General features: G+C 40.5%; 1 protein-coding gene across 2 annotated transcripts in view; it reads left to right on the top strand.

Annotated features, from left to right (window-relative positions):
• Positions 1–19,523, top strand: part of ap3d1 (adaptor related protein complex 3 subunit delta 1) — a 96,976-nt gene extending 77,453 nt beyond the window's left edge. For both annotated transcript variants that reach the window (XM_080213237.1, XM_080213236.1), the window contains 9 exons: positions 328–417; positions 1,962–2,102; positions 3,963–4,010; positions 4,825–5,014; positions 5,968–6,056; positions 6,143–6,228; positions 13,031–13,152; positions 15,455–15,534; positions 18,811–19,523. In XM_080213237.1, coding sequence (XP_080069363.1) covers positions 328–417; positions 1,962–2,102; positions 3,963–4,010; positions 4,825–5,014; positions 5,968–6,056; positions 6,143–6,228; positions 13,031–13,152; positions 15,455–15,534; positions 18,811–18,909 — 945 coding nt within the window. In that variant the 3' untranslated portion in view covers positions 18,910–19,523. The remainder of the gene's footprint in view (positions 1–327; positions 418–1,961; positions 2,103–3,962; positions 4,011–4,824; positions 5,015–5,967; positions 6,057–6,142; positions 6,229–13,030; positions 13,153–15,454; positions 15,535–18,810) is intronic.
• The last annotated feature ends 5,854 nt before the right edge of the window (positions 19,524–25,377 follow it).

The raw sequence follows: 25,377 nt of genomic DNA, 5'->3' as shown, positions 1-25,377 counted from the left end.
ATCTAACAGTCATTCTAATGTCAGAAAATAAAGACCATGGCAGCTGTCTGGTTATGGCAACAACCCAAATAATTTAGTTCTGTCCTTCAAGGAAAGGAACCTGGTAAGCAATATTAGGACATCCACAAATAGTAGCTTTGCAGGTATCTCCCACAGTCTGAGATCACATACGCCAGTACGGTGCTGGCATTAATTATATGTTGCTATTGGGGGGTGGTTTGCAGTTGTACCAGTTGGTTTTCAGTAAGAGCTGAAATTGGGTCAAGAAAATTATTGTAACGTGGATGACGTTCAGCATTTGAGCAATTTGTTTTTTCCCTCTTGCAGCCAGAACCACTTAGGAATGAAGTGGCTTCTGAACCAGCGGCTTCTGAACCAGAAGAGGCATTAAAAGAAAATGATAAGGAAGAGGATGCAGTAAGTTCGTATTCGACTTGAGGCTGATTTGACAACTAGCTGTTGCCTTAAGCAAACGAAAGCACAAGTAACAAGTGTAGCATAAAATGAAAAGTTTGAGCACGTAATTTCCATGAGGGAATTCTACACTATTATGTTGTTATTTATTCAAGTACGTATACTGTGCTGCAGTAAATTAAATATTTCAGTTTATCAAACTTGGTTAACAGCCACCCTGAGATCCATTCTGATAATGTTGAGATTTGTCATTCTGTCCTTGAGGGTTACTTAAATGAGAATTATTGTTTTTCACATGACTGGGGGTGGCATTCTGTTCCCTGATTTTGTTCTTTTGAAAATCATTGCTTGGAAATAGTTGTTGCTGAAAGCGTAAACTCTTCTTCATTATTAAGAAACTTAAAGTATTATAGCACGATTAGAATTTAGTGTGAATGCATTATTAACTTCACTGTAACTCTTGCGTTGCTATGAACTTAGTTTTCCAAGATGTGGAGATGCCGACATTGGACTGGGGTGGGCACAGTAATAAGTCTGTCAACAGGTTAAAATCCAACAGGTTTATTTGGGATCACGAGCTATAAAACTCATTGTCTAAGGCTTTAAAGGGAGTTTTTTCAAAAATTATTAAGTATCATGAAGTATAAATTATTGGAGATAACTTGCAAATACATACATGTCTGTCATGAACAGCACCTTAGCTTTATGTAAAAGACGGAGGTGAATACAGTCCTAACCATATGATCAGCTAGATAGTCAATGTCTTTCCCCAAAGGTACGGGAGTCTAAAACTAGAGGGTATAGGTTTAAGGTGAGAGGGGAGAGATACAAAAGGATCCAGAGAGGCAATTTTTTCATAGAGGGCGGTGAACGTCTGGAACAAGCTGCCAGGGGCAGTAGTAGAGGCAGGTACAATTTTGTCTTTGAAAAAGCATTTGGACAATTTCATGAGGGAGATGGCTATCAAGGGATATGGGCCAAACGCAGGCAATTAGGACTGACTTAAACATTTCAAGGAAAAAAGGCAGTATGGACAAGTTGGGCCTGTTTCCATGCTGTAAACCGCTAAAATTCTAACTAATGTTCCCTCGAATGTACCTTTGTGTGTGGCCCTATCAATTGCTTTAGTCCCTTTAAGATTGTTGCATGTTTGCACATCTTAAATGGACTATTGATGTAACCTGTTTGTTCCCAGGACAGCACATGCTGGATTGCCGGGTGGCCACGCAGCAACACAGTTTAGACGGCAAGCTGGTCATAAGCTGTCCATGTTTGTTGGGTAATTAAACAAGCACAAACTGCTTGCACTTGTGAAGAAAAAATATCAGTCATTTTCTGGATGTTTGCCCAGAAAACGAATGCTGAAATCAAAGGAGGTAGTAACAGCGGAGACCGAAGGTTTAATTTGGAATGGTGTCATGTTTCCAAGTCAGACTTTGCATATGGACTGTGATTGTTGCTTTTGTACAATAAATATGAGCCTTGTTGCTTGCTAAGCATGGAGCCTATATTAAGATTCCCTGATTGCTGTTCCACTTCTGCTTTAGAAATCATCAAAGCACAAGAAGAAAAAACATAAGAAAGATAAGACAAAAGAAGAAAAGAAATCAAAGAAAAAGAAACACCACAGCGACGAAGAGGCTCCAGAATCTGTTCAGAATGGTAGCTTGGATGAAGAGCCCTTACCGGTATGTAAATCTGTACACTATTAGCAGATTCTGAGGTTCGTAAGGATAGTGGTTCTTTTAGACAGAGGTATCAAAATAAATATTGTAGGCATTCATGTTGTGTTTTTGTTGCTACTCCCATGCTGTGAAGTTCTGTGGTACTCCTTTTCTGTAAGGGAATGAGATAAATACAAAACAGTTCTCAACATGTTTAGGTTGCTGACCATAGTGAGTTACAATGGAATTATCAAGCAAAATTGTAATAAATATTTCGAGTTATCTTCATGTTCATAAGCTTTTTTTTAAGCTAACCCCTCTTTCCTGCCCATTTGAGCCTGTCCAGCATACAGTTGAGGGAATTGTGGTGATAACTCATTTTACTGGCCATTGTTGCATCTGGCCTACTAGTGATTTTTCAACCAGGTTTCAAATATGCATTGCTTAGTCAAAGGTTTTGTTCTGAGTTTGCGTTGAAATTGGGCAATTTGATATAATTCCCAGGAAGTATTTTTTTGAAAATACAATATACTACAGATGTTGGAAATCTGAAATAAAAGCAAAATGCTGGAAACTTAATCAGCAGGTCAGGAATTTTCTGTGCAGATATATTGTTTCAAGTCAGTGACTTTTTGCCAGAACTAGAAAAGTGTTAAAGATACTTTTTTAGTATCTTTTAAACAAGAATGGGGGTTGGGGAGGTAAAAATAACAAAAGAAAAGATATGATAGGGTGGAAGGCAGGAGAATAAATGACAGGGTAATGGTGCAAGGCAAAATGAGTGATATAGAAGTATAGAAACAAAATACGAGTCCAGAAGAAACCTAAACAGAAAAAAGTAAAAGTTTATTTATTAGTCACATGTAAGGCTTACATTAACACTGCAATGAAGTTATTGTGAAATTGCCCTAGTTGCCACATTCTGGTGCCTGTTCGGCTCAATGCGCCTAACCAGCCCATCTTTCATAGGTGGGAGGAAATCAGAGCACCCGGAGAAAACCCAAGCAGACATGGGGAGAATGTGCAAACTCTACACAGTTAGTGATCCAAGCCAGGACTTGAACCCGGGTCCCTAGTGCTATGAGGCAGTAGTGCTAACAAATGTGCCATTATGCCACCTCCTCTTCAAATAGCAGAATCAGTATTGACCAGTAGCTGGATTGCTATACGCTAGAAAAGTACAGATGTAAGGTGATTAAGTTGATGTATAAAATAATGACTGGTTTAGATTGTGCATATACAGACTTATTATTACAACAGGGGTCAAGTCGATGAATTTTGTAAGTCTTTTACATAAGACAGAATTATGTTGGATGTTAGGCTGCTCTGAGAACAGTGCAGTAAGTTGCCAGTTTATGCTAAAAATGATGGCAGAAATGGGCCAGCATGGTAGCACAGTGGCAGGCACCTGGGTTTGATTCCCGGGTCACTGTCTGTGTGCAGTTTACATGTTCTCCCCGTGTCTACATAGGTTTCCTCCGGGTGCTCCAGTTTCCTCCCACATTCTGGGACTGTGCCGGACTGGGGGAATTTCACAGTAACTTGATTGCAGTATTAATGTAAGTCTTGCTTGTGACTAATAAATAAACTTAGTGTTCCTACAAACAAGAGAATGGGCTCTGGTTGAGGTGGGCTAGGTGTCCTGTGATGTGAAACTGTCTGTCATTCAGTTGTACTTCAATTGCCTGAAGAAGATGGAGAGGAATTTTGCTGTTTTTCTCCTCCATCAAATCACACTGCCCCCAAATTGGCCTGTGTTTTCTCGACCATTCCCAGAGATTGCAGAAGTCCAATTATAACTGCGTTAAGTAGGCTGATAGACGAATGGCTCTTTACCTGCCTGTCATTTTTGTATGTTCCATTGACATTCTTAATATTTTGCAGCCAATGTCCAGCTACTGCCTTCTAGCAGAAAATTCTTATGTTAAAATGGTGAGTGCCATAATATTTGACTCTGTATTGTTCTACAAGTTGCATTTCATGTGAAGCAGTATATATATTTTGAAGAAGATCCAGAATAATATTTCTTCAATTTTCCCTATTTTGTTTCATCCGTCCATATACTTGCACCTTCCTGTAGGTGGGGAAGGATGCAGTTTAGGTTTGGCTTGTTTTGCGCATCCGCAGTCAGAAATCATTCCTTTGCTGCTGGCAGATTATTTCTTTAATTGCACATGATCCTATTATCTTTCAGAGTCCTTTATGATTAGTGTATGAGAATGGCAGGGAAAGGAGCTGTGACTGAACTGCATTGCTTGAGGAAACAGGCCCTTGGTCATTCACTCCTGTGATCTATTTTCCCTGAACCGCAGCATACTTTGCCAATCACAGTTCCAAGATATTTATTCAAGGAAATGAATGGTTTTGAAAGGGAGCTCTGTACATTATTAGTCTGACAAATAGATTCACATTTATTTGTGTTTTTTTTAAATGCTGGCAGTTACCTGTAGTACAAGTTGTATCTGTAGGTGGTGCTGTGATGTTCCTTTTCAGTATTAAGTAGCTGGCTATAATGTCATATGCATTTAATTTTAGCAGGAAAAATTCCTACATAGCTCTCTCTATAAGAAGACTGCTGTGCTTTATGCAGTCTTTATGCATGTGTCTGTTCCAGTGCGGTGGTTGGATTGAAGAAGTTCTTTTTGCTAGCCTGCTGGTTGATTGATTAGCATACTGAGTATGTTGAATATTTTTGTAACATAAAATTATTATTCAAATGAACAGTTTTTTTTTAAACCTTTACCAGATGTATGATATTCAAGGAAATCTTCAGGATGGAAGTCAAGTTGTTGTATCAGTTATCTTTGAAAATCAGAGTAGCGGTTATCTGAAATCAATGGAGTTCAATGTTTTAGACTCTCTCAACACTAAATTGGTTCGTCCGGAAGGGTCCTCCATACATGATGGTATATCCGTTCCTTTCCAGCTTCCGCCAGGTGAGACACTTCATTGACATGCCATGATGATTAATTTAGTTGCTTCTAGGATTATATTTTGGAATAACTCTTCACTATTTCAGCAGTGCTCTAGAAATTAGTTTTTAACACCCTAAGCTTTACAACAAATTAGATACCTGAAGAACTAAGGCAATAATGTACACCTACAAAAAGGGAATTAAAAAGAGGTACTGCAGTTTTCAGAAATCTGAAATAAATACAAAGCTTAAAATATGAGTCCGTGTCTCTGCAAAAGACCAGGCAGCTTAATGTTTTGAGTTGTCAGGGAGGATCTCAGCTTTATGGATTTTGACATTGTGTATTTTCCCTACTTTCCAGTTTCATTTTAACGATGTTACATAGGGTTATAGGGATAGGGGCCTGGGTGGGATTGTTGTTGACACGGACTCGATGGACCGAATGGCCTTGTGCACTGTAAGGATTCTATGATATCCCAGCTCAGTTGTGCATGTGGTCTGTTGCCATTTAGTGTTGCCATGCTTGCTTTGTTCTCTATAAGCATTAGTGGTGGAATCTACATACAGGTGAAAAGGGATGGGAATCCTTATGACTTCTAATGGTGGAATTCAGTGCATGTTGGAAGGTTGCAACATGCACCCTTTTATTTTTCCTTGTTCATGGGATGTGGGAGACATTTATTTCCCATTCCTAGCTGTCCACGTGATAATGGTGGTGAGTCACCCTCTTGAACTTCTGCAGTCTGCATGGTCTGAAGGAGCACTTGGGGAGTTGCAGGATTTTGACCAAATGATGAAGGAACAGCAACATATTTCCAAAGCAGATGGGGAATTTACAGGATTCTTCGGTTATGATGAAATTCTGAAACCATTTGAGTATTGTATACTTCTTGGCCATCAATTAATGGCTGAATTATTTTTAAATCTCATGGTTCCGAGAAAACTAATCTGTTGAATTCCATTTTATTTCTGCAGAAGTATCAAATGAAGCTCGGTTTGTGTTTACTGTGGAAAGCATAGTCATGCCACAGAAGCTGAAAGGCACCCTTACGTTTATAGTAAAAGTAAGTTCAAGCGTTGGACAGGTTTTCTGTTTCTGCATTTTCCTCGAGTTGCATTCAAGTCTTTCATAATACTATTTTTTTTCCAGACAGATGATGGATCTTCTCATGAAAAACTTGATTTTAAGTTGCACTTCACTTGCACTTCGTACATGATCACGACGCCTTGTTATAGGTTTGTTTCCAAGTTCTTCTGCTTTACTGGGAAAGTTCTGATTTACAAGAACATCAGATCCCAAAACAGTTCAAATAAAAATGCTACTTCATTTCATAATCATGGAATGGAAATAAAAATGAAGTCATGGAAATAAGAATAGAAAAGTCAAATGTGCAATCAGGTTTGTGATACTTTGCATCACATGCTCACCTGATTGCTCACTGGTCTTGGGCAAATGTGCATTTATTCTCTTCAGTTATTTGCAACAGTATATTTATACAATTGAATATGCAGTCTAGGTTGTTAAATCCGATGATGATCAATACGATGTGGTAGAGAGTTACTTTTTTACTGGTTAATGAATAATACTGCTAGTGTTTTGTTTTATTCATTGATGGAAAGCTATACCTTTAAAGTCTGCAATCCTTCAGTTAGAACGCCTGGTTTTTAGAACATAAGAAGTAGGAGCAGAAGTAGGCCATCTGGCCCCTCAAGCCTGCTCTGCCATTCCATAAGATCATGGCTGATCTTTTTGTGGACTCAGCTCCACTCACCATAACCCTTAATTCCTTTACTGTTCAAAAATGTATCTATCCTTGCCTAAACATATTCGATGAGGTAGCCTCAGCTGCTTCACTGGGCAGGGAATTCCACAGATTCACAATCTGTGTGAAGAAGTTCCTCCTCAACTCAGTCCTAAATCTGCTCCCCCTTATTTTGAGGTTCCGTCCCCTTGTTCTAGTTCCACCCGCCAGTAGAACAACTTCTCTCCTTCTATCTTATCTATTCCCTTCATAGTGTTTTTCAGATCTCCCCCCATTCTTCTGAATTTCAATGAGTATAGCCCCAGTCTACTCAGTCTCTCCTCATAAGCTAACTCTCAACTCCAGAATCAACCGAGTGAATCTCCTCTGCACCCCCTCCAGTGCCAGTATATTCTTTCTCAAGTAAGGAGACCAAAGCTGTAGACAGTACTCCGGGTGTGGCCTCACCAGCATATTATACATCTACAACGTAACCTCACTGTTTTTAAACTCCATCCCTTTAGCAATAAAGGACAAAATTCCATTTGCCGCCTTAATTACCTACTGCACCTGCAAACCAACTTAAGATTCCTGCACAAGGACACCCAGGTCCCTCTGCACAGCAGCATGCTTCAATTTTTTACCATTTAAATAATAGTCCATTTTGCTGTTTTTCCTACCAAAATGGATGACTTCACATTTACCAACATTGTACTCCATCTGCCAGAACCTCGCCCACTCACTTTTCCTGAGGATTGGGTGAAGTTCAGTATTCAGCAAAGAAGGACATTAGAGGGGAAAAATAGAGTATGAGAGAAAATCTCCAGTAACATGAAAGTGTCCATAAAAGCTTCAATAAGTTTCTAAAAAAAAATAGTGAAGACAAATGTAGGTCCCTTATCGTGTGAAACGGGAATTTATAATAGAGAACAAGGAAATGGCAAACTAATTACACAACTACTTCAGTTCTGTCTTCATGGAGGAAGACACCAGAAATGCTCAGGAATCAAAGGTATAGTGAGGAGAAATTAAAGGAAGTGAATATTTCTAGCAAAATAATGCTGGAGAAATCAATGGGACTGAAATCTGAGAAATCCCCAGGGCCTGGTAATCTACATCTCAGATTACTAAAGGAGATGGCCATGGAAATAGTGGGTGCATTGGTCCAAAATTCTGTAGATTCTGGAACTGTCCTGGCAGATTGGAGGGTGGCAAATGCTGTTTTAAAAAGGAAACAGAATATAGACCGGTTAGCCTAACATCAGTAGTCAAGGAAAGTGTTGAGTGCAGCATAAAGGATGTGATAATAGGACATCTAGAAAATATCAGTGGGATTAGACAAAGTCGACATGGATTTATGAAAGGGAAATCATGTGTGACAAACCAACTGGAGATTTTTGAGGATTTAACTAGTAGAATTGATAAGGGTGAGCCAGTGAATGCTGTGTCCATGTGGATTTTCAAAAAGTTTTTAATAAAGTCCCATTTAAGAGGTTCGTGTGCAAAATCAAAGTGCATGTGATTGTTGGTAATATTGGCACAGATTGAGAATTGCTTAGCAGACAGGAAACAGCAAGAATAAATGGGTCTTTTTCAAAGTGGCAGGCAGTAACTTGTAGGGTCCCGCAGGCATCAATGTTTGAGCCCCAGCTGTTCACAATATGCATCACAATATGATTTGGATGAGGGTACCAAGAACGTAGAAAAACTACAGCATAAACAGGCCCTTCGGCCCACAAATTGCACCGATGATATCCATACCTACTAGGCTTACCTATAACCCTCAATTCTATTAAGTTCCATGTACTCATCCAGAAGTCTCTTGAAAGACCCTATTGAATTTGCCTCCACCACCACCAACGGCAGCCGATTCCACTCACCCTCCACCCTCTGAGTGAAAAACTTTCCCCTAATAGCTCCTCTGTACCTACTCCCCAGCACCTTAAACCTGTGTCCTCTCGTAGCAACTGTTCCAGCCCTTGGAAAAAGGCTCCGAGAATCCACCCGATCTGTACCTCTCAACATCTTATACACTTCTGTCAGGTCATCTCTCATCCTTTGTCTCTCCAAGGAGAAAAGACCGAGCTCCCTCAACCTATCCTCATAAGGCATGCCACCCAATCCAGGCAACATCCTTGTAAATCTCCTGTGCACCCTTTCAATAACTTGCACATCCTTCCTGTAATGAGGTGACCAGAACTGAGCACAGTACTCCAAGAGAGGTCTGACTAGGGTAAAGGTGATATTTTTTGATACCAAAGGTGATATTTTCAAGTTAGCTGATGACACGAAACTTGGTGGGAATGTGAATGATGAGGAGAATGTAAAGAGGCTTCAAGGTAATTTAGACAAGCTGAGTGAACGGGCAAATATATGGCAGATGCAATATAATGTGAATAAATGTGAAGTTATCCACTTCAGATCGAGAAATAGAATGGCAAAGTGTTATTTAAATGGTGGTAGATTGGGGAATGTTGTCATGGAACAATAGTCACTGAAAGCAAGTATGCAGGTACGGGAAGCAATCAGGAATGCAAATGGTGTGTTGGCCTCCATTGCAAGCGCTCTTAAGTACAGGAACAAGGATATCTTACTGCAGCTGTACAGGGCCTTGGTGAGATCATACCTGGAGTATCCTATGCAATTTTGGTCTCCTTAGCTAAAAACGGTTACATTTGCCATAGAGGGACTGCAGCAAAGGTTCACTAGACTGATTTCTGGGGTGACAGAATTGTATAATGAGGAGAGATTGGATTGACTGAGGATTCTATTAGTAATGTATAAAATTCTGACAGATTGGATATAGGGATCTTGTTGTCTAGAACAAAGGGCGGACATCAGAAGAAATCTTTTCACTTGGTGGTGAACCTATGTAATTCTCTACCGCAGAAGACTGTGGAGGCCAAATCATTGAATATATTTAAGAAGGAAATAGATTTCAAGACTCGAGGTGTCAGGCAGTGTGGGGAGAGCGCTGGAGTATGACATTGAGATAGGGGATCCGCTGTGATCATGTTAATTGGTGGAGCAGGCTCGAAGGGCCAAATGGCCTACTTGTCCAATGGAAAGCTTCCTCACTCCCATCTTCTCAGTTTTAATCCCTGATATTTGTATCTGCAATAATAACTCAACGTTACAATGGAGTGTCTGCAGCAATAGCATATAGAACATAGAACATAGAACATTACAGCACAGTACAGGCCCTTCGGCCCTCAATGTTGCGCCGACCTGAGAAACCAATCTAAAGCCCATTTAACCTACACTATTCCAATAGCATCCATATGTTTTCCAATGACCATTTAGCTCCAATGTTTTTTGTACACAGCAGCATCAGTGTTTGAGAGATGTTGCAAGTGTTTTATTTTAAATATATTGGACAACCCTGATTAATTTTGCAGGAATTGAAAGATCTTGCTTTAATGAAGTATTTTAATTGAAAACTAAACAAACAGAGTCTTGAAACGCCAAACTCGGACAGGGTCTCCCTGTTTAGCTCCTGGAGTAGTATTTTTCATACAACACTAATATGACTAATATCAATCTGCTTTGCCTCCTTTTCATAATGTATAAACAGGACTTTCTTGGTTGACTTTCATTTCAACCTTTTCATGCCCCACTGAACTTATTTCTTCTTACCTTTGCTCCATTTTTCACCTCTTCGTCCAATTTTTCACTACCTACATCCGTGACTCTTACATAGAAACGCATATAGAAAATAGGAGCAGGTGTAGGCCATTCGGCCCTTTGAGCCTACTCTGCCATTCTTCATGATCATGACTAATCATCAAATTTGGTTTTGCCTTTTGCCCCAGGCTCTTCTGAGACCTTCCTGCATTTCAACTATTTCCAGTTGTTGTCTGGCCCTATCTGCCTGCTCTTCCCTATGGACTTTGAATCTCTGTCCACAACACCAGCCTGGACCAGAATAGTCTAATAGTCTTCCTTGAGCAGAGGCTCAAGCAGTACTTATCCATCACCAGCTGTACTTATTCTCTCATTGAACAGTTTCTCCTAAACCTATCTTGCTTCCTCCAAGTAAAAGGAGTAGCTTTTGGGTACCAGCATGAGTCCTCAACATCCCAGTCTTTTTGTGGGGTATGTGGACCACTGCTTGTCCCAGTCCTTCCTCTATTTGTTTTCTGATTCATTGATGACTATCAGTGCCATTTCCTACTCTTGCCACAACTGGAAACTCCATCAACTTTGCTTCCATTTTTCACCTATTTCTCAGCTTTACATAGGCTGTCTGCTAATATTCATGATAAGCCTACCAACACTCAACCAGTACATCGACTATTCTTCCTCACACTTTGCCTCCTGTAAGGACTCCATTCCATTTCATTCTCCCAGTTTCTCTTCTGCAACTTAAACAGCTGTGCTTTTAATATGTCTTCCTTCTACAACAGTGAATTCCCCCAGTGTGATCGGCAGTGCCCTTAGCTGTGTCTAACCCATTTCCTGCACTTCCCTCATCCTTCCCCTCCATCCCCAGCACCACATTAGGGTTCCCTTTGTCCTCACTTTCCACTCTATTAACCCCCACATTCAAAGGATCATCCTCACCATTTCCACCACCTACAACATGATGCCACTACTAAGCACACCTTTTCCCCCTCCTGTCGATATTCCAAAGGGACTATTCCTTCAATGTCACCATGGTCCACTCCTCAATCGCCCCCAAAACCTTTGACCTTCCAGAGTAATCACAGGGAATGTAACACACCTGTTCTTTCACCTCCTCTTTCTTCATGTCTAAGGCCCCAAACATCCAGGTGTAGCAGCAATTTACTTGTACTACTTTCAAGTTAGTATACTGTATTCACTGCTCACAATGCTGCTTCCTCTCCACTGGGGAAACCAAACACAGATTAGGTGACTGCTTTGCAGATCATGATCTGAAGCTTCCAGCTATTGGCCAGTTTAATTCACTACCTTGTTGCCATGCCCACATTTCTGTCCTCTGCGTACTGCTGTGTTCCAGTGAAGCTGAATGGAAGCAGCACCTCATCTTCCGATTATACACTTTTCAGCCCCTGGATTCAAATTGCATTCAACAATTTCAGACCATGAACTCTTCCCTCATTCTGATTCTGGTTTTTTTGCCATGTGCCAGTCTTAATCCTGTTTTTCGTCATCTTACTTTCAGATAGAGCTGTTTTTATTCTGCTTTTCATATTTATTCTGGATGAATGCTTTTTTTTTTACTATAACCACTACCACTCTCTTGCCATCTTTTATCATTTAATCTCTCCTGCCCTCTACCCTATTCCAGATCTTCCTTTTTGTTCTTCTTTCTCCTCCACCCCCATCCCCCCTTCAATAGTTTAAACCCATCACGTTTCCATTTTCCTTCCGTTCTAAATAGAGTCAACATGTTAACGCTGTTTCTCTCTCTGTAGGTGCTGGCCAGACCTGCTGAGTATTTCCAGAACTTTGTTTTAATTTAATATAAATCTCGTAACTTTCTGAACCTGTGACCAGTAAAAGCAAACGTGATGTATCCTAACTGGGGTATGCTAGCCAATGTAGCATATCATTTAACGATATTGGGCATGCACCCTTTGAGTTGGAGCTTTAATAAATTGGTTGATTTTTGGACAACAGGTGAAGAAAGTTGCATGAAAGCATGTTCTCAAACCCAACTGGTTCACTAAAATCCTGAATAAAAGGAACCTGATGACTTCTTTCAAGTCAAGTCCACATGTGACTCCAGTTCCACTACATCATGATTTTTGCTGGCCAATTAATTGATCTCTGGGTGTCTCAATTGTTAACTATTACTTCTCGAAAGTGCCCACTCTAGGGAAACTAAGGATGGGCAATGAATGTGGCATTGATTTGATTTTTGATTGTTGCCTGTATTGGGATACAGTGAAAAGTAGTTTCTTGCACACTATATACAGACAAAAAGTACCATTCACTGGGGAGAAGGAAAGGAGATGGTGCAGGATATAGTGTTACAGTCATAGCTAGGGTGTAGGGTTGCCAGCTACTAAGAACAGCTTTAACTGTTTTATAACTGTTTAATGTTTTAGCTGTTCTTCAGCTGGTGGTAACAAGAATTCACTGGCCATAAATATATGGGACAGTTAATGGCAAAGTACAGGTCAACTTCTAAAAGTTTTCTCCTGCTGAGGCTAGTTTTGGGGAATTGGTTATGCTTGCTGTGTAAATTCACGTTGTGCTGCTTTTTGACGTATTGACATACTCTGTCTTACAAATTAGTTCTTTCTTCCCTTTATTCTGTAATCAGGAATCTTTTGGTGTCATTTCTAAATACTTCTTTATTTTTGCAGTGACGCATTTGCAAAATTACTAGAATCTGGTGAACTAAAGATGTGTTCAATAAAAGTAGATGGAATAAGTATTTCTTTCCAGCTCCTCCTGGCAAAGATTTGCTTTCATCACCACTTCTCAGGTACTTTTTTTCAATGCATAGTGAGATGATTGTTTTGCTGTATTCACACTTCGAGATTCCTTTGTATGTTGATGGTCTGTATACAGCTGCCATTAAGAGTTAGTTGTAAATAGACTGGAAATCACAGCTCCGCAAATTGCCAGCTGATCAATTCTGAGCCATTGTGGAAAGCTTGAAGCCCGTAGAAAATATACTTGGTCTTTCACAATGTAATGGAAGCTGAAAAAAAAGTATTATAGTAGCTGAATGCAGCTTTCCGCCATCAGTTTAATGGAGACAAAGTGTTCTGGAATGCAAATAGCGTCGGCTGTTTTTTCAATCCACCCCAAAAGTATTTTCAACTGGCAATTTGTTTTCAACAATGCATGTTTACTTGACACGTGCAGTTTCCAACGTATGCAATGTTTCTACTTACTGCTTCCGAACCGTGGCTCCCTCAAAAATTGGCTGAAACCAGCACATCTTTTGTGAAGTACAATTGACACTGGCACTAATTTTCTATGCACATGATAAATTCCCAACATAACCTGGCCAATATCACGTAGGTATGCAGCATCAGAGTTAAACTCGCACACTAAGCAAGTGTAACAGTCTTGTTGCATTCTCTGTACAATGGATTGAGGATTATTAACTGCTATTTGCCTAAGACTGATGCACTGCACATCTCCTTTGAAAGTGAGGTCTTGCCAAAATAGTGGAAAGAAAAACTGCCATACCAGTTAGCAGTGTACATGCATGCTGGATTCACTGAATGCATATTAGTAATGTACCAGACCAGTTTGATGTTCAGTCCATTCAATTTAAATGTTCGCCGTGTTCTATTTACATTTGTTACCCCCTCATGGTTCTTTTAAAAACTCCATGAACCAGTTTTTAAGTTGACTTTAAAGGCAACCTCAAAATTCTGACTAGAACATGCTTCATTCTGGTACAATTAAATACATCACACCTGAAGTAGATCATTAAGATGATTAGAGGTTTAGATATGGTGGATAGTGATAGCCTTTTTCCTCGGATGGAGAAAGCTAGCACGAGGGCGCATGGCTTTAAATTAAGGGGGGGTAGTTATAGGACGGATGTCAGGGGTTGGTTCTTTACCCAGGGGGTGGTGAGGGATTGGAATGCCCTGCCTGCTGCGGTTGTAAATGCGCCTAGTTTGGGGGCGTTTAAGAGATCCGTGGATAGGTTTATAGACGGAAAGGGCTTGGTTTAGGTTAGTGGGTCATTGTTTTTTACCTGGTCGGCGCAACATCGAGGGCCGAAGGGCCTGTTCTGCGCTGTTATGTTCTATGTTCTATTACTTTTAGACAGTGTTCAAAATTAACTTCTGTCTTCTGTACTCGATCCCCAATTGAATGTTGAGATCCATCATTCAGTAAAAAGGATAACAGGCATTCTGCTGGAACTTGACCTTCAATACTGAAACATTGGTTATTCCATCTATATTTATCTGCCCACAGTGCTAAACAAATGCTTTTGCCATTTATCAGCACATCTTCATACTGAGAATATACTACAATACTACCACAATGCTAAATTGACAGGGATATTGTGGGGAAAAGGGGCCAGTCAGAGTGGATCGTTCACCTTCAGGCAATCAAGAAAATCTATAATAAAGGTGGCATGATAGCACAGTGGTTAGCACTGCTGCTTCGCAGCACTAAGGACTAAGGTTCGATTCCTGGCTAGGGTCACTGTCTGTGTGGAGTTTGCATGTCTCCCCTTGTCTGCATGGCTTTCCTCTGGGTGCTCTGATTTCCTCCGAAGGTCAGAAAGACATGCTGGCAAGATGCATTGACCCAAACAGGCACTGGAATGTGGCAACTAGGGAAATTTCACAATAACTTAATTGCAGAGTTAATGTAAGCCTTACTTATGATAAATAAACTTTTCATAAAATTTCTTTGAATTTACTGGTGCTACCTCTTTCCTATTAATGCAAAGAGTCCTCTAAACAACTCTTGCACTGCTGGGACTGAACATAATGATGGGTCATTACCTTCTAAAAAAATGCAGTGTTTTGATTGAAGTTGTGTTTGAGAAAATTTAGATTATAATGTGTAACTTTCTCTCCTAGCCCTAATTTAGGATGATGCATTTCCAAACACTTTCTCAGCCTCTTGTGCTTAATTAGAAAATAGTTTCATAGCAATTATGTTTACTTTTAGTACTATCCATCTCTTTTTAAAGCAATAGGAAATTTAAACTACACTTTTTTTAAAAAACATGAATTTCTCCTCCTCTAGAAAATGATTTTGAAATTGTATATTGTGCTTGAAATGATTTTCCTTTCCATCCTCAGTTGTGGAACGAATCAATTCATGTGCATCAATGTATAGCCGTTCTATCCAGGGTCATCACATGTGTCTTTTGGTGAAAATGGTAAGTATCAGTCGAATGTTGTGGTGTATCCTTGTCAGAATTCTTTTTACTTGTGTATCATCCCATCAGCTTCTGAAAGCTAGGATGTGAGTCCATTAGCTGAAGCGCATCAAGAACAATTAGTTAATTATTGCAAATTGACCTCTCTAATGAGAAAGAATGGGTGAAGCTATCTGCATATCCTGTTTGTGTAGCTATCTTATTTATCTCTCAGACTTCTGGTTTGATTTATTCTTGTAGAATGCCACTATGAACACACTGCTCTTTTTGAGGAATCTGCAGGTTTTTTATTCATTCATGGGACATGGGCATCAGTGGCTGGCTAGCATTTTTTTTGCCCATCCCTACTTGTCTGAGAACAGTTGAGAGTTGATTCTGGAGTCACATGTAAGCCAGACTGGGTAAGGAAGACAAATTTCCTTCCCTAAAGGACATTTGTGAACCAGATGGATTTTTTCCGACAATTGACAATGGTTTCATGGTTCTCAGTAGATTATTAATTCCAGGTAATTTTTATTGAATTCAAATTCCATCATCTGCCATGGTGGGCTATGAACTTGAGTCCCCAGAACATAGCTGAGTTTCTGAATTAATAGTCTAACGATAATATCATTAGGCTATTACTTCCTAAATTTATACTGGTTCCAAATTTGCTGCCGATTAAAGTCCAAGATAACGTCTCTTCAGAAACTCCATAGAGCTATTGTATATAACTTTATGCTTTAAAATGGCTGGTTTGTTTTAGGATCCAAGAGGACAATGTAACGGAGTAGAATTAAGTTACGTGTTCAGTAACTCTGATTTGAAAACTTTGCTTCCTGGGAATTACATTTTTAAGGGTGTTCAGTGGATGTTTTTGGAAGCCTGGAATACCTACTTCAGTTCACAATTTTAAAATGTGTGTAAAACTTCGCAAGTATCCTTTCATATATCCCATTACATAAGAACATAAGAAATAGGAGCAGGAGTAGACCATCTAGCCCCTCGAGCCTGCCCCACCATTCAGTAAGATCATGGCTGATCTGAAGTGGATCAGTTCCACTTTCCCGCTTTCTCCCCATAACCCTTAATTCCCTTGTCTATCAAAAATCTATCTACCCGTGACTTAAATATATTCAATGAGGTAGCCCCCACCACTTCAATGGGCAGAGAATTCCAGGGATTCACCACCCTTTGCGTGAAGTTCCTCCTCATTCCGTTCTAATCTGCCCCCCTCCTTATTTTGAGGCTGTGCCCTCTAGTTCTGTTTTCCTTTCTAAGCAGGAAGAATATCTCTACCTCTACCTGTACCCTATCTAGCCCCTTCATTATCTTGTGAGTTTCTATAAGATCCCCCTTCAGCGTTCTAAAGTCTTAACGAGAACAGGCCCAGTCTATTCAATCTCTTCATAAGCTAACCCCCTCATCTCCAGTATCAGCCTGGTGAACCTTCTCTGTACTCCCTCCAAGGCCAATCTATCCTTTTGCAAATAAGGGAACCAAAACTGCACACAGTACTCCAGTTGCGGCCTCATCAGTGCCCGGTACAGTTGCAGCAAGACCTCCCTGCTTTTATATTCTATACCCCTCACTATAAAGGCCAACATTTCATTCGCCTTCTTGATCACCTGCTGCACCTGCAGACTGAGTTTTTGCAATTCGTGCACAAGGACCCCCAGGTCCCTTGGCACTGTAGCATGCTGCAGCTTTTCACCCTTTAAATAATAATCCCTCCTACTATTATTTCTACCAAAGTGGATAACCTCACATTTGCTAACATTATACTCCATCTGCCAGTCCTCGCCCACTCACTCAGCCTATCCAGATCTCTCTGCAGACTTTCCGCACCCTCCACGCAATTCGTTTTTCCACTCATCTTCGCGTCATCAGCAAATTTTGTTACCCTACACTCAGCCCCCTCCTCCAGATCGTCTGTGTAAGTGGTAAACAGTTGAGGCCCCAGCACCGATCCCTGCGGCACTCTACTAGTCACCAACTGCCAACCAGAAAAGCACCCATTGATTCCAACTGTCTGCTTCCTGTTAGATAACCAATCCTCAATCACATTACCCCCAACTCCGTGCACCCTAACCTTCTGCAGCAACCTTTTGTGAGGCACCTTATCAAATGCCTTCTGGAAATCTAAAAACGCCACATCCATCGGTTCCCCTCTGTCTACCGCACTAGTCACATCTTCAGCTAATCTGTGATTGTGTTATTGACAAGAATCTACATGTTGTCCATGACTGGAACCTGTAAGAGGCCATAGAATCATGGAATCTCTACAGTGCAGAAAGAGGTGGTTTGACCCACTGAGTCTGCACTGACAACAGTTCCACCCAGGCCATGCCCAGTAACCCCATGTAATTACCCTGCTAATCCCTTTACAGTAAGGGGCATTTATCACCCTAACCCACACCTTTGGACTGTGGGAGGAAACTGGAGTACCCAGAAGAAACCCACACAGACACAAGGAGGACGTGCAAACTCCACACAGTCACCCGAGGTCGGAATTGAACCTGGGCCCCGGTGCTGTGAGGCAGCAGTGCTAAGCACTCTGCCACCGTGCTGCCCATCTGTGTTGCATCTCCTGGTCTTGAGAGCTCTAAATTTTGGCAGAGAGTTTGCCAATGAGAGTCTTTTTTACAGGAGCAAGGGTCAGTATTCCAATGCCAATTCTGGTCCCATTCCCAATATTATGTAATTTTTCTGATACTCTCCCGTCTTCTGAATCATACAGAGTTCCAAAAATGTCCACAGCCCAAGTGGGTGGTATAAGACTAGATAGTTGAATTTTACCAATTTTGACCACAAAAGGCATCACACCTGAACAAATGCATCAGTCAGTAGAGGGGCTGGTTATAATACTCTACCATTGCCCCAGCACAAACGATAAAGCTTTGGCTTAATAGTTCATGGTCACACTGAACATTTCATTTGTCAACTTTAATTAAGGAAACTCATGATTTCACCATGTTCTTCAAACTGAAATATTCACCAAAATCTTGTTGGTATTTATGCCAGTGGGATCTTAAGTTTCCACTGATGGTGCACCCCCACCATGGGTTTTCTGACAGCAAGGGGTGCTTTCAATGGGAAATCCTGTTGACAACAGAGGGGCCATGGATCCTGCTGCCAGAGAGCAGTGCGCTGCTCCATCGCTGCAGAGAGCACCGTGGAGGGGGAGGGTAATCCCATCCCATTGAATGTTAAGGTAAACTTTGTCAAGTTAGAGCTTATAACATGTGAAGTGACCTCTATACTAAGTGGGAAACATTATAATTTTATTTTCAATAGGGAGATAGCTCCGTCTCTGTGGATGGGAAATGCAGCGATTCTACCCTTCTTGGGAATCTACTTGATGAATTGAAGCAGACGTTGACAGAGAAGTGCTGAGCCGTTGTAAATTGCACTAGACTGTATTATGTTTTCCCCTGAAAGCATGAGCTACTTAACACAAGGCATGTGAATTATTTATCTTCACAGTCATTTGCAGTTAGACATCCTAATCTCGTGTTCAAGGTTTTTTTTTGTTTTCTTTGGCCACTACTCCACATATCGTTTCACCACAAACTCATAATGCAACCATGTGTATTATACCGGTTACTGAGACCAGCAGCCGTTCAAATATCCAGACTCCTAGAGTGTATTGAACCGGTTTGTGTATTTCAAATTGATACTGCATTCCTGAAGAATTGAACTGTAGTGGTGCTGTGCAAGCAGCTGTGAACCCAAAGTAGTCTGTCTGCCAGTCTGTGTCAGAGGCTGGACATTTACTTTAAATTTGTCTTAATTAAATGTTTATTCCAAAAATAGTGGTGTTTTGTTTGATGGTCAAAACTGTCAATTTAGCATGTAGAGTTCTCTCATGGAATCCTGTGTGTTAATTCTAGGATTTTGAACAACGTGTTTAAAATTATTTACTATCAACATTCCCTCTTGGAGGTAAAAAAATAATGACAAGCTGCTGTATCTTTTGTGTCGATAAATCAATAAAAATATAAAACCTTTTTGATGTCCTGCTTTTTAAAAATATCAGAGCCATTTCTTCATTTATTTTTCATCCTATTACAGAACATGCTTTCTAATTCACCTAATTTGTCATAGAGTCCCTACAGTGCAGGAGGAGGCCATTTGGCCCATTGAGACTGCACCAACGACAATCCCTATCCCCAGACCCTGTCCCTGAAACCTTGCGTATTTGCCCTACTAATCCCCCTGATGCTATGGGGCAATTTAGCATAGTCGGTCAATCTAACCCACGCATCTCTGGACAAAACCAGAGCACCTGTAGGAGAAGCATGCAGACACATGAGCATGTGCAAAACTCCACGCAGCCACCCAAGGCAGTAATTGAACTCAGGTCCCTGAGACTATGAGGCAGTAGTGCTAACCACTGCCACCATCCTGCCCTCATTCAAGCAAATGGTTTTGAACTTGCTACTTTGCAGCATTTCTTGGTGTTAGCTAACATGCACTCTGTCCAGTGGAATGTAGGGAGTGTTTTTTATCCCCCCTTTATTTGAAATTATGAACTAACATTGAAAGGCCACATAGAGCCTATTTGTCTGTCTACCTTGCATTTCCTTACCATAAATCTTGGGTCTTTTTGTTACTTGGAAGTTTTTGCTGGGCATCAGTCACAGGTTCTGTGTGAATTTCTGAAGTAACTTCATAGCCAGCATCACTGTTGGATAACCCTTGATGCAAATAAGAATGACTTAAAAAATTCAATCCTTGCAAAGAATGGAACAAAGGTTGGCCAAATTGAAAGCACGCAGGGAAAAGTGGAATGGAAAATGGAGAGAAGGGTAAATGATTGGATTGGAAAAAAATCAGAAATAGTTAAACACAGAATTTGTATAGCATGTTGTCCTGTAACATCACATTATGTTTGAGATCTGATATTGAAATTAATAATAAATGACGATGTCAATGGTAGTGAACTAACCGGAGGAGTTCATTAACATGCCTTTATCCTGATACAGTCAGCACAACACTGCCGAGGCAAGCTCCACCCAGGGTGGAGCTCAAATCCTGGGTCACCTGACTTTTTTTTAAAAGGCGCATGCCCCAAGATACATAACACATGCCATCCATAGAATTATTTTTGAAGCCCAGTAACTTGTGCAGGTAATCAAAGCAATTATTCTATGGCAGAAGTGAAGTCATGACCAATTTTTTTTATATAATGTTCGCCTAGTATGTCAGGAAAAATCCCTTGCACCACTTCAAATTGTGCCTTGATATCCATCTCCACTGTGGGATGTGGATGGCACTGGAGTTTGAAATGTCCTGACATTGCAGCACTCCCTTAGTACAGGATTGGGAATTTCAGCCATGTTATGTGCTGAAGGCAGGATTTTCTATGTTGATGAGTGCTGCCAATTGAAGATGGACTGCAGTGGTTTTAAAACTACTTTTTGTGGGGCATCTTGTGCAAATGGTAACAGTCCCAGAGGCTCCAAATCCTGCATTCTAGAACAGCATGTGCTCTAACTAAAGGATGATTGTCATCTTTACAGAAAATGCTTTACTTCCATTGTACATTGCTTTCTATTTACTAGCGCATTATAGAAATGTTATGGTTTCAGGGAGCCTCCAGGGTCTGGGAGCTCAATTTTAAAACATGATGGTACTCAATGAATAATATCAGAAAGACCAGAAATAAAATGGGATCAAATATTATGGCAAGTGTCCAGCTTCCATTTTTGCCATTTACTTACAAAACAGGAGTGAAAAATTCAACGTTGTCTGCTGTAATGATCAATAAGGTGTCAACTGAACTGTGCCTCAACTTAATTCACCCAATTCACATTAATTTACTGTGTTATCCTTGCCATACTATTATCTCTGGGCCCTTTTTGAAAATTTCAATTGACCCAGCAGCCTTCACACAGCCTGTTTAAAATCTCTTGTCAGTTCTTTGGACATCCTCTCCTAGTTTAGTTAGGTCTATCGATGGCAGAAATTGTGCAGTGCACACAATAATGACTTGTTTACTAAATAACCCTGACATAGAAAATGAAAGAATTATGACCGCTCTCTGGAAAGTGGGCGTTCTCCTGAATTCTCAGTCAAGTAGTCATTTTCAGAGAAAGGACGCGCAATTGTTTCGCAATTGAGCTTTCATGAACTTAGGTCCCGAATTGCTGAGAATGTCATCCTTTTACTGTGCATTTTACATCAATACTTGTGCCTGACCTTTTCTATATGTAATTTTGCATACATTATAGTAAAATTGGGATAATGGATGTACAAGTGCACATTAGAAAAGGCCAGTTGGAAAATTCAATATCGCATGATTCAAAGATCTGGTGATAAGGATCTTTAATATCCTGGCCCCGGGTCTTGTCTTCTGCATCTGTGCCAGCCATTCTGTTGCACAGATGACTTGCCAACCATTAAAAAGGTAATTAAGTTTTTACAGCTGAAGTAAAAGTGGATTTATGGCTCCACATTTGCCCCAAGTACCCCTCAATTACTTGGCAATTGAATAAGTGCAGAAGTGATTTCCTGCAGTGCAACAGTCACTACACTTAAACTACTTCATTGGCTGAAAAGTGCCTTGGGATGTACTGAGGTCATAAAAGACTCCATATAAATGCAAGTCTTGACTTTAATTTCACAGTCACTACCTTAAGTGTGGTCATAATGAATGACACCATAATATTTTAATAGCTGATATTTAATTCCAGTCTGTATAAGAGAATTTTGGAAGAATGCAGTTTAAAAACAAGAAATTGAGAACCAACCTCTTTCTGAAGGATATTTTCATAGAATCGCTACAGTGCAGAAGGAGGCCATTCAGCCGATTGACTCTGCACTGACAACAATCCCAACCCAGGCCTTTATTTATCTAACCCCACAGTCCAAAGATGTGCAGGTTAGGTTGATTGGCCATGCTAATCCCCTGACACTAAGGGGCAATTTAGCATAGCCAATCATCTTAACCTGCATATCTTTGGACTGTGGGAGGAAACTGGAGCACCCAGAGAAAACCCACACAGATACAGGGAGAATGTACAAACTTCGCACAGACACTGACCCAACGCTGGAATTGAACCTGGGTCCCCGGTGCTGAGAGGCAGCAGTGCTAACTACTTAAAATGTGAATAGTAAACTTGTTTGTTGTCAAAAGATCACATTCAGTGTTGCCAATTGATCCGATTACATTGTTTCACTGCTCATTATTTTCTTTTAAAAGGCAGTTCCTGCTGGCAGCTAATGAGCTGCAAAATATTATGTTTTCCACCTTTTGGTGTGCGTGGAAAAAAAAGTACAGAGGGCCACTTTGGTGAACACAGCATTTGCTTCAAATAGTTTATATTGAAAGTAGCACTTCAAACACAACTTGGGATGAATCATCAGTGTCCTAATGCACGTAGCAAAAATGTCCACAGTACAAGGTAGGAACATTTGTCAAAGTTCAGTAATTTATATTTTAACTCCAAGCAGTAGGAAGCTTTTTTTAAATAGATTGTTAGCAAAACTGTAGAATCATAAACATTCCTGCAGAGAAGGAAGGTACTTAACCCTTCATCCCCAAGCTTGTATGAGTTCCACATTGTAACTTTAGCCCTCTTGTTCCATGCTAAAATAATCTTTGCTAATATGTGATCTTGTTCTGTGGCACTAAAACAGTAACGTACGATTATTTTGTTTGAATGATTGATGAAAATTAATTGATAGGACCAGAGAATCCCTACTTTGAGGGCTCATTAAGCCTGCACCAACTCTGAGAGAACATCTTAGGCATTGAACCCAGGTCCCTGGGGCAGCAGTGCTAACTACTTTGCCACTGTGCTGCTCATGTATATAATACCATAATATTTCTGTTTCATTGGTTTATAGAAGATATTGCACCTGATTCATTTTATTTTCTGCTTCCCCCAATATTCATTTAAAGACAAGCCTGAAAGTTTCTAACGAATAAACCTTTCTTATCAAAAGTTGAATCAAAACTTATGCTGCACTGAAATCTCTAGAATCATTGAATATTCTAGCACAGAAAGAGGCCATCTTTCTGCTGTGGGAGACTTAAATTAAAAGATTGGCCATCAGTAAGATTCATTAACCGTGTGATATGTATTTCACAAAGCACCCAATAAATTTCTAACCATTTTTACTAATCCTTTTTCTCAATTTTAGGACAAAATCCAAACCAGTATCAAATAAAACTCTTACTTAAAAGCTACAATCTATGCTTAGAGGGTTTTGGTGTTTTCTCTCTCATGCACCTGTGAGTACAGTTCTTCTGTACCAGAATTATCTTGGTGTAAGCAGACAGCGAAAGGTTGCATGTTGCTGCCTCAGTTGGATGGCTTTGTCAGTTGGACCACATATAGCTTACATTTTGGGCCTGGTACAATGTCTTCTAGCCTTCGGATTTCTCCTGCTTGCATTAACCATTGTAGAACCTATCAGTGTTAGGGTCCATTCCCCAGCAACAATTCAACCATTGGGATGAGCCACAGTTTTGCTGGTAGGTAAGTATTGAAAATAAGGAATAATTTTAATAAAAACTGAAATACTGCAGATGCTGCAGATCTCAAATTAAAAATGAAACAAAACTCAGCAGGTCTGGCAGCATCTGTGGAGAGAGAAGTACAATACAGGTATTGTACAATACAATCTTTGTTTCATATATGACTGTCTTAAAAGCATTTAACTATCAAGTATGTCTCCTGCACACATCAGGTATATAACCACCACAGCAGAGCTGGCACAGTGGCTGGCACTGCTGCCACACAGCACCAGAGGCCCCAGGTTCGATTCTTGGCTTGGGTCACTGTGTGGAGTCTGCACATTCTCCCTGTGTCTGCGTGGGTTTCCCCAGGCGCTCCAGTTTCCTTCCACAGTCCAAAAGACCTGCTGGTTCAGTGCATTGGCTGTGCCAAATTCTCTCTTAGTGTACCACAACTGGTGCTGGAGTGTGACAACTAGGGGATCTTCACAGTGACATCATTATTTATTAGTGTCTCAAGTAGTAAACTTAATGTTTTGGAGCTTTTCTGGCAACGGAGCCTCTATTTCTCCATTCAGCAGTCGAGTATGCGGCTTAATTTGCTGTATGTTGTTTTATAAATGACATACAGGTGACATGTGATACATCTGTTGAATTTTCACCTGATTAATTAAGTTATGGATGAGTCACAGCTAAATAAGAAAACAGATGGATATTGGAAATCTGAAAGAACAAGCAAAAGTATAGAGAGATAGAAGTTAACTTTCTGTCTTTCTAATGTGACTTTCTTGATTTTGATTATTGTCATGTATTAGCATACAGTGAAAGGTATTGTTTCTTACGCACTATGCAAAGCAGACCATACATAGAGGAGGAAATGAGAGAGTGCAGAATGCAGTGTTACAGTCATATCTAGGGTGCCAAGAAAAATCAACTTAATGCGAGTTCAAAAGTCTGATGGCAGCAGGGAAGAAGCTGCTTTTGAGTCAGTTGGTACATAACCTCAGACTTTTGTATCTTTTTTCCGATGGAAGAAGGTGGAAGAGAGAATGTCCAGGGCGTGTGGGGCCCTTAATTATGCTGGCTGCTTTGCTAAGGCAGCGAGAAGTATAGACAGAGTCAATGAATGGGAGGCTGGTTTGCATGACTGGACTACATTCACGACCTTTTGTAGTTTCTTGCAGTCTTGGGCAGAGCAGGAGCAATACCAAGCTGTGATACAACCAGAAAGAATGCTTTCTATGGTGCATCTGTGAAAGTTGGTGAGAGTCGTGGCTGATGTGCAAAATTTCCTGAGTCTTCTGAGAAAGTAGAGGTGTTGGTGGGCTTTCTTAACTATAGTGATGGCATGGGGGGACCAGGGCAGGTTATTGGTGATCTGGACACCTCAAAGCATG

This window comes from Carcharhinus amblyrhynchos, chromosome 26 (assembly GCF_965287045.1).
Source record: "Carcharhinus amblyrhynchos chromosome 26, sCarAmb.v2.hapA, whole genome shotgun sequence".
NCBI classification, from domain to species: Eukaryota; Metazoa; Chordata; class Chondrichthyes; order Carcharhiniformes; family Carcharhinidae; genus Carcharhinus; species Carcharhinus amblyrhynchos.
The sequence above is the reverse complement of the archived record's forward strand: the minus strand, read 5'-3'. Positions and strand labels throughout refer to the sequence as shown.